The sequence below is a fragment of the Anabrus simplex genome, chromosome 6 (assembly GCF_040414725.1).
Source record: "Anabrus simplex isolate iqAnaSimp1 chromosome 6, ASM4041472v1, whole genome shotgun sequence".
Lineage (NCBI taxonomy): Eukaryota > Metazoa > Arthropoda > Insecta > Orthoptera > Tettigoniidae > Anabrus > Anabrus simplex.
Window position 1 is genome coordinate 347,340,107 of NC_090270.1, and position 10,468 is coordinate 347,350,574.

The following is a 10,468-nucleotide window of genomic DNA, read 5'->3' on the forward strand; positions in this document are numbered from 1 at the left end:
CTCTAACTGACTAAGAATACGTCCCGAGGTACTGACTTACAGAGTCAACGTGTCAGAGTCTCAACTACTCCATTACGATTGACACGACTGGTGACCGATAACGACTGGTGACTGGTAAGGACTGAGTGATGTGAGGCCCCACTACTGGACTTTTATGGACGATATCGTTTCCCGCCGGGGTCATCTGCGGTCATTCCTGGAGAGGGGGGTTGGTTTCCTAAATCGGCATATGCAGGTGGATTTGGATCTCCTGCTTTATCCCACTTAATACACTGGCGATACACATTCATGTGTCTTATTCTGAACTCCTATCGTTCGGTGATCATGGAAATATCACTTAATTTCTGTCCTCCACCTTTCGCGCGCTAACTCGGCGTCCCTGATGGCGTGCTCATCTCGACCAATGGCGAGATAGCGTGGGTCATTTCCACGAATTCATAACTTAATTTATTACGATTACCATTATTCAACATGGGAACGATATCACAAAAATCCCCTCTATTCAATTATGTGGTTGGAATAATTTAATTATTGTTATCGGAGAAGCTAACTGGAGTTCACTCTGAGTTTTTCTTATGTTGGTTTATCTGCGGGCCTGTGATATATTTTCTCATTGGTCAACACCGTTTCGATTAGTTTGAAATCTCTCCCTTGAAACGTAACCACACCAAACGCCTCGGGCGTGGAAAAACTGGCACGTCACATTCTCGGTATTGGTGATGCATCTACTCGGCCTTGGTCCGAAATATATACTCTTCTACTTCCTGGTAGTCATTATTCTGTTGTTGTGAGCTCTAGATTTAATCCTCTTATCTTCTGACCAGGAAACCTTTTCCCCTTAATGACAAGCTTATTGTGGCGCCGGACAGTCGCGATCACGGCTGGCTTATGTCGAAAATTTTCCCGTCCACACAAAACTGCCACTGTATTCATTTAATATTCCTATATATCTGTATTTCTCATATCAAAATCAAATCATGAAACTAGGGCCTATCTCATCAGGGTACATTTTCCCGTTGCTCGGTAAAAAAAATCTTGTGATAATCATGAGATTTTTTTATATATCCGCATCATACTTTCATCATGATTTGATTACTGCTTTCGTTCCTTTTCGATGGTGACTGATCTCGTCCCGCAGATTCTGGTTATTGAGTCTCAATTCTTCATTCTCTCGTTGAATCAGGTGGATCCTGTTAACAAATTCTTGGACATCACTGTCGATCTCTCCGCATTCTGGGCATGGTCTTGCTTCTATTTGCCTATGGATCAGTTGGACTTCTTCTTCTCTTCCATCTTCTTCTTCATCATCCTCTCCTTCGTCCTCATCTTCTTCTTGGTCATCCTCTGCTTTATTGAAACTCTGTCGTTTTCCTCCTAGCACCGAGTTGTCGTTCGTCCTCGAATCTAGGGGCGTTTGGATTTAGCTGGCTGCTATACTGAGAATGTGACAACGGCGCGTTCCTTTCCCCGTTGCGACCACCAGTAGCCTCCTTCTTCCATTTGTCTTCTAAATATTGCTTGGTCTCCTGATGTAGCTCCTCCATAGTTTGTATCGTCGCCTCTATGTATGGTTTCCCATCGTCTCGGTCCCAAACACTACATGGCTTGTCATCCTTTCGGTCATGATTTTGGATTGCCTCCTTCCATTTCCTCTTCTTCATCTCATCGAGGTACTGCTGGGTTTCTGGGTGTCAATCATCCCCATTTCTACGGTATTCCTCCGTGTAATGCCTTCGGTTATTCTGATTTCTTCGGTGGTATGGCTGAGTTTCGCTCCTTCCATTCCGATATCCACGGTATCCCGTTTCGTCATGGAATTTAACATGCTTCGTTTGCCAGTTGCCTTCTGCAAATCCTCCTCCGTGATTCCATTGTCGGGATCTCCATCCTGGATCATACATCCTCTTGGGTTCTGGATCGGTACTTGTTCCTTGACTTCTAGTACTGATGGTTCTAGTTTCCGTCTGCCTCTCGAAGTTATTTATCTGTTGCTCTCTAGGCCTGGGTTGCCTCTGGTTAGAGTGATACGTGGTCTGATCTAATTGACGTAACAGAGCTTCCGCTTGTACTGCAGTCTGAATATTCGACGCAATCATCATCCGTTGGACCTCAAATGGTAACTGCTTCCCGATAGCGCTAATGAGTTCTGTCTCACTGACCGGATTGTCTAATTCCCGCATCTTATGAAATTGGGATACGAAATACTCTGAATATTTAGTTGGGGACGATGTTGAATAACGTCTAGAATACAACTCCAACCTAAGATCTTGCTGTTCTTGGATACTCCAGAATTTTTGCAAAAACGCCTGTCGGAATCCTATGAAATCCTCGAATGTGTATAAGAAGGCCCTGAACCACATTGCAGGTGCTCCGTCCAAAAACTTCTCTACAGTTCGTAATTGCCGCTCCGCCGGAATTTTATTTTCACTAATATAGTTAGTGATCTCGCGGATGAAGCCTTTAGGGGTTATATGTCCTCGAGCGTCGTATCTAGGTGGTTTGTCGTCTGACATTTTGATGACGTGGACCACAGATGTCGGAAGGGCATTTGATGATGATGACGATCCGTCTCCTACTTCAAACTTAAGTCCGGTCGTATCGGCTTGTGACATGCCTTCCTTTTTATGAAAGCCCTGATTGTCTGGGGTCTCGAACTCTCGGTACTGGAGATGGAAGTCCTGAAGTGGTCCTGGCTGTTCTAACCTGGCCTTGACCTGTTCCAGATCCTTTCTAATTTCTTCCAGCCTTTCGGTATTACTGTCGGGCATTTGCTTGGACACTGAATTCTGCCCCGTGTGGACCTTAAATTGTTCCACTATTCTGACCTGTGTGTCATCGATCGTCTGGCTTTGTTCCGCTAACCCATCAGTCTTTCTGAACAATGGTATATTTGCCTCCTCACACTGTGTGAGTCTACGGCTACGATCTTCCGAATTCGTCTTTATATTCTGAATTTCATTTCTGAGACCGGCTACTAGTACTAGGGTACGAACAGTTTCACCTCGTAACTCGTCGATTCCCTTTTCGTGCCTGTCCAAAGTATTTGCAGTATGTGCACCTTTACTTTCCACGTGGCTTCGGATGATATCGTTTTCCTTGCGACATTCACCCCTCACCTCTTCGATGTGCGCCTTTAAATCTTCGCGGTCGACCAACCTCTGAGCTGAAATCTCCTGAATACTGGCCTTTAATTTCTCCTTAATTTCATTACGTTCTAGTAACGCCTCATCCCTGAATCGGTCAACCTTTTCATTGACACTAATAATACAAGAGTCGATATGCCCTTTCAATTCGTCCTTAGCGAAATGACACGCCTCCTGGACTTGGGTCATTCGGTCCCGTAATTCCTGTCCTAGTGATATACTGGCGGCATGAACCTCAGCTATTTGTTCTGTGAGTTTTATTTTATTAAATTCACACGCGGCCTGTACCATATCGACTTTATTTTCTAATGAAACATTAGCGGCATGTATTTGTTCCGTCAGTTCCTGTCTAGTAGAAACACTAGCGGCCTGAACTATAGATGTCAGTTCCTGTTTAGTAGAAACACTAGCGGCCTGAACTATAGATGTCAGTTCCTGTTTAGTAGAAACATTAGCGGCCTGAATTTGTTCCGTAGTTATAGCCAAAACTCGCATTAAATCTTCCAAAGTGAGAGCTTTCACCTCTCCCTGTCCTTCTAACTGTTCACCTTGGGGACGCTCCCCACCTTCGTCTGACATTATATCAAATGAGAAAAGAGGGCCGATCAGCCTCTCATCCTATCGCACACGATTACGACAATTTTGGGTCTAGGCCCTATCATACGGTTATATCCTCGTTAATATTTTCTAGAATTTTTAAATTTCCAAATTCAAAACCAAAACAATATTTTTCGCTTTCACATAGCGAATAATTTATATAACGTAATTCAAATTTGCATATTAATTGCCATCACGTGCTTATTATGCCTGAATTATATATCATCAGTCATTCCAGACTATGACAACAACAACAACAACAATCGATAATACCATGACGAAAACCTTGAAGTCACCTGTCTTGAAACAATTTAAATTTAACTTACACAGTTCCATTATCTTTTTATTAATACTTAAATCTGGTTCTCAGTCACATTTTTACCAAATACAGTATTCCTAATAAATTTTGCCTATATAAAATTCCTGCCCATGGATAGTTACATTTATGTGGAGTCTCACTAAATCACAATAAATTTTAATTTCATAGAATAGGGAATTATTAATTTAATGAGCCTTTATAGCAATAAACTACTCTTGTATAATTATCAAGTCTAGCCCCGTTCGAAACTAACCTTACTTTAACATGAATTACTACTTGACATATCAAAAACCACTATTCAACCGTGATGCGGTCAAAATTTAATTAAATATCCCGATTGGGTTTACATTTAAGTTAAACAACTGGGCCTATTTATAATGAAATCGGGCACTGAGCTGCTCGCTAATGATATCGTCGCTAATACAACAAAAAAGTTCAGATTTGGTTTGTTTTTTTTTTCTTGTAAAAAAATATAAAGTCACCCGTTGCTCAAACATGATGCAATAGGCCCTTTTACGTTGGGCGCCATTATGCACCCGCCCACCTCCTGAGTCCCAGACTAGCATTTATCTCAGGGGTGATCAGTTCGAAAACGAATAAAAAAATTCTTATCAAAGAAAATATATATATATCGGCGCATCAAATGAACACAGGGATGAACGGGGCATGAAAATTTAAGGTTACGGGGAACGACTCATTCATGGATACAAAATTCTGACTCCACAATAGGACTGGGAAGTGACAACTTAAATTCCATGGGCATACCGGACTAACTACAATGAAAAGATATGGAAGCTGTTTCCTATTGAAATTGCAATAAGGAGCAATTTATTCACTTATTTTGCATACTACACATGATGACAAATTTACATTGGGACACTTTTAATCCTGAAAAATAAATGACATAATATTTGGATTTTACCCCACTACTCTGGTAGTGTAAAACATCTGGTGAATTCGTCCCAATTGGTTACTGGGGATCGAATTCTCATCCGTATGATTGGACGTTTCACCGCTGGAGATCTTCTTTCGGGGACGAAGGCACGACAGTAACCTTTTACTGTCGTCTCCTCGTTCCGTTTGGACATGAGACACTTCCGGTATGTACATTCTGGTGAGCCGGACACCCACCGTAGAAAATGTTATCGCCTCGAAAAAACGGGAATTTATAATACGGACAAACTCTAGCCTATTATTTCCAGATTCACAAACACACCAGGTAGAGTTCATTAACTCAAAAGCTACTTTAATATTTACACTTGTCAATACGACAAGACGTACGGAAAGGTTCATTACTATGCTCTGACCCTGCAAACATGTGCCGTCCGTGGGTTATTTACGTATCTACCGCTATCTCCCCGTGAAAACCCAACATCTGGTTCAGAGCAGTTCGACACAGGATGACTGTCCCTAGCATATCCTCCTATTATTATTAGATAATCTCATTACCATTCTTTATCTGATCATTAGCATATACTTTGACTACCATCAATTAATTTTATTATTATCATTAATTTCAATTATAATCCGGTATTTGATTATTATCATTTGTCATCCGGGATGATTATATGCCAACCCTTGCCGACGTTTCAAACGAAGGTTAGTTCTTCCTCCTAAATTATCCGCACAATATAATGATCAGCTTCCTCATAAATATTTTTATTATTATTATTATTATTATTATTAATATTATTATTATTATTATTATTATTAATAGTGGAAATCGTGATTATCGTAACCCGTAATCATCCTTGCTATAATACTCCAACTTCTCGCTCTTATTAATTTCATCAAAAAAATAAAATTAAAAAAAAGTACCTTCATTGGTTATTCTTCTTCTCCTTCTTCAAATATTTTATTTATTATTATTATTAGTTAAGAATCTCAAATCTTTCATTTCATCTCCCAACATCATTATTATGTCCAAAATATAGAAAAATTTTATTTCTTCAAAAAAAAAAGTAGCTTAGTTTTTATTATTATGATTATTATTATTATTTTTTTTAAAAAACTTAATTTCGCCTGTTACACGGTAGTTCACTCTTAATATGTTTAACGCATAACCCCTTTTACGATTCCGATTTATCTTGGCACTAAGCACTTGATTTAAGACAAGATTCACTTGGAGTATGATTATTTTTATTATTATTATTAAAATGATAAGATGATATTTTAATTTCCACTCTTTAGAATTTAGTCACATATGTTATATCCCGTTATGAACCACTAAGATCTGCTTTATATTGGTCGGGACAACGCGGTATTCGGGACCGTACCTTCAACTTCGTACTGCCGTTAATTTTATATGGGGACACCTGTCCTCCCAAGACACCTCTCACAACCTATGGCACATCGCGGCTGGGCAAATACCTCCAATGCCGGCGATTGCTAAACTATTCCTTCAAATTTGAAGTCCATTTCCTTTCATCGGAACTCTTCAAACATTTAATTCATAAAATAATCCTCGGTGCGTGGATTCTACCACTAATAACACCGGCATATGCATTTATATCATCTTAGGCCTTGAGATTCATCTATTTCATCATTACAAACAATACGGCTCAATTTATTTCACGCCGGATATTCGTCCCTCATGACTTCCAACTCTAAATATGGGCTCAAATCATTCTGGGCTTTTAACATATCGTGACCATTCTAATTCACGTGCCTTTATCGCTTTTAAACAAAATTTAATGGTTAAAATAAAGTCCAAAAACGTAAAATCAAAAATTTACGTAAACTCAAACTGACTACGCGAATGAAAGTCTTTAACGCTACATGTCATCTCCACATTGATTATTATATTTGCACTGGCTAACTCGCGAAGCACTGTCATTATTATTATTATTATACTTTAACTTGCACACGCCCAAATATTATTATTATTATTATTATTATTATTATTATTTTACTTTCCTTTGTCGACTCACAACATGATTATTATTAGTATTTTAATGACCTTCCGTACGCAACACAAATCTTCCATACTCTGGCTCTTTCATAATCTGGCTGTCTAATAGAAATTATTCCTAATTAAAATACAAATGATCACCGCAGTGAATGAAATTCAAATAAATGGGTTAGCACAAAAAAAAGAATTTAACACTTGAAATGAACTTAATTCAAAGTATTACAAACAGCATGCATTAATTGAAAGAAATATATCCCATATTTACATTATATACAACAAACAAATACTCAAATTAATTAATCTAACCCATTATTACGTTAATATAAATTAGTTCGTCCGTCTAACAAAAAAAAATTCTTGGACTCGGGAAGCGGACCATGTTAAGTAACCATAATTAATTTACACTGAACCCCGTTTAGTCGCGATAACATCCCCTAAATATCAAAATTGTGTACTCATTCCTATGTAGAAATCCATTGTCTCGTAGCGGAGGAGATATAGGCCTTACGGCCCCATGGTGATTTACCCGTCCATCATGTCGCACAATACAAATTTAACATAATAAAACACTTCTGGGTGACTACCCATGATTAATACCTTATTACACTATTTTACACAAAAATATTAATAACAAAAAAAACACTTATAGGTGCTCCTAGACCCCTGACACTCGCACAATATACTCTTCATATACGCCCGAAACACACGTCGTGACACATTACGACGAAATGTCGTTCATTTGAACCGGCGCGTATCGCGTCTTCAACCGGCACTTCCTGGTTTATTTTCAAGCCGTCTTGATCATCGCCTAGCTCCTATGATTCCCTGCTCGGATAGTTATTCACCGTCTATCTTGAGGTGTTTACTTCAGGCTCCGCACACTGCCTTCCAAAGGTACTATCGGCGTTCCGTTAGTTATTTATTATTTAAACACATGACATTCATTAAATTCAACATACAATTGTACTGATTATACACACTCGGTACTATGGATAATTTCACTGTTCGTATTCATTCTCCTAATAATTCACGTACTTTCAGCTCTAACTGACTAAGAATACGTCCCGAGGTACTGACTTACAGAGTCAACGTGTCAGAGTCTCAACTACTCCATTACGATTGACACGACTGGTGACCGATAACGACTGGTGACTGGTAAGGACTGAGTGATGTGAGGCCCCACTACTGGACTTTTATGGACGATATCGTTTCCCGCCGGGGTCATCTGCGGTCATTCCTGGAGAGGGGGGTTGGTTTCCTAAATCGGCATATGCAGGTGGATTTGGATCTCCTGCTTTATCCCACTTAATACACTGGCGATACACATTCATGTGTCTTATTCTGAACTCCTATCGTTCGGTGATCATGGAAATATCACTTAATTTCTGTCCTCCACCTTTCGCGCGCTAACTCGGCGTCCCTGATGGCGTGCTCATCTCGACCAATGGCGAGATAGCGTGGGTCATTTCCACGAATTCATAACTTAATTTATTACGATTACCATTATTCAACATGGGAACGATATCACAAAAATCCCCTCTATTCAATTATGTGGTTGGAATAATTTAATTATTGTTATCGGAGAAGCTAACTGGAGTTCACTCTGAGTTTTTCTTATGTTGGTTTATCTGCGGGCCTGTGATATATTTTCTCATTGGTCAACACCGTTTCGATTAGTTTGAAATCTCTCCCTTGAAACGTAACCACACCAAACGCCTCGGGCGTGGAAAAACTGGCACGTCACATTCTCGGTATTGGTGATGCATCTACTCGGCCTTGGTCCGAAATATATACTCTTCTACTTCCTGGTAGTCATTATTCTGTTGTTGTGAGCTCTAGATTTAATCCTCTTATCTTCTGACCAGGAAACCTTTTCCCCCTAATGACAAGCTTATTGTGGCGCCGGACAGTCGCGATCACGGCTGGCTTATGTCGAAAATTTTCCCGTCCACACAAAACTGCCACTGTATTCATTTAATATTCCTATATATCTGTATTTCTCATATCAAAATCAAATCATGAAACTAGGGCCTATCTCATCAGGGTACAATACATAAGTCGCTAAGAGATGGCGCCAGGGAACTGTACGCAGCGTATGAACTTAACACATACGCCTGACATTAACCTACCAACACACACAAGTTGAGTCTAGCGTCTGTGTTGTATCGTTCAGTGATCATGTCGACATTTGTGTCACGCGGCACGCATTGCTTTCCTTATTTAATAATTTAAAAAAAGCTGTGGAAAGTCGTCGTTTGCTATTAGGAAAAATACGGTGAACACGCTCCATCGATTAGAACATGTGAGACATGGCTTAACGTGCGGGCTCTGGTAGACCACAAGACGAGCAATTGCAGGCGTTACTGGACGATGACCCAACTCAAACTCAACGCTATCACCAGCAAATAATTAATTTAAATCACGCCTTGATCGAAAGACGACCGGAATGGGCGAGAAGACATGGCAAGTGATTTTGTTACACGACAATGCGCCATCCTGCACAGTAAGCCCAGCGAAAGACACCTTGATGTCGATTGGATGGGACATCCTTCCGCACCCGCCGTACTGCCCCGACCTGGCGCCATCTGACTGCCACCTCTTCGCGTCAATGCGGCACGCGCTCGCAGAGCAGCACTTCAGCAATTTCGAGGAAGTTGGAAAATGGCTCGAGGAATGGTTGTCCGCAAAAGACAAGCAGTTTCTCTGGCATGGCATTCATAACTTACCTGAAAGATGGGCGAAGTGTGTAGAAGCCGATGGCCAATATTTTGAATAAACAATAAATGAATTTCCCTTGAAAATGACGTGTTTTCTTTAGCACAAAACCCGGCAGAAACTTATGCATATACCTGGTAAATACATGAATCTTGTAAGTATTGTACTTCACACTGTATGCAAACTAATGAACTGTATGCTTTCTTTCAGTCTGTGGAACTTCACGTGATCGCAAATACGGAACGAGAAGGCACGAAGAAAGGGACGTAATTTGGGAGTTTAAAGGTAGAATCGGATTGGTTCATAACATAAATTTATCAGGAAATTAGGAGATGCAATAAATTCCTCAATATTATTATAATGTTTGGAGTGTTCTCGTGCAGCACGGGCCACATAATTCCGCGCTCATTCTCATGGGAGGGAAGAGACAAGGGTACAAAGTACACTTTAAACTGCTAAACACATCTGTCGTTAATCTAAAAAGTCCGTTCCTACTTGACAGTGGAAGCTCACGGACACCCATTAACGATACTCACAGTAGTAATGGAGTAAGTGCTGAAGCGTTATCGGAGTTACTACGAGGGCGAGTCCGAAAGTATCTGCAATTTTGCTCTAATTGTCTTTAGGTTGGCTCTCCAGCCGCTAGATGGAAACCTACTACGGACATAGAAAACGGTGCCATCTAGCGGCTGGTGAGCACACATCGCCACAGAGCCAACCTAAAGACAATTAGAGCAAAACTGCAGATACTTATTGACCTGCTCTGAACCGTCTCGTCCCTGT

The 10,468-nt window shown here is 40.3% G+C and overlaps 1 protein-coding gene across 1 annotated transcript in view; it reads left to right on the forward strand.

Moving 5' to 3' along the window:
- Positions 1 to 10,081, forward strand: part of LOC136875812 (sodium-coupled monocarboxylate transporter 1) — a 365,001-nt gene extending 354,920 nt beyond the window's left edge. The window contains exon 15 of the mRNA XM_067149424.2: positions 9,896 to 10,081. Coding sequence (XP_067005525.2) covers positions 9,896 to 9,955 — 60 coding nt within the window. The 3' untranslated portion in view covers positions 9,956 to 10,081. The remainder of the gene's footprint in view (positions 1 to 9,895) is intronic.
- The last annotated feature ends 387 nt before the right edge of the window (positions 10,082 to 10,468 follow it).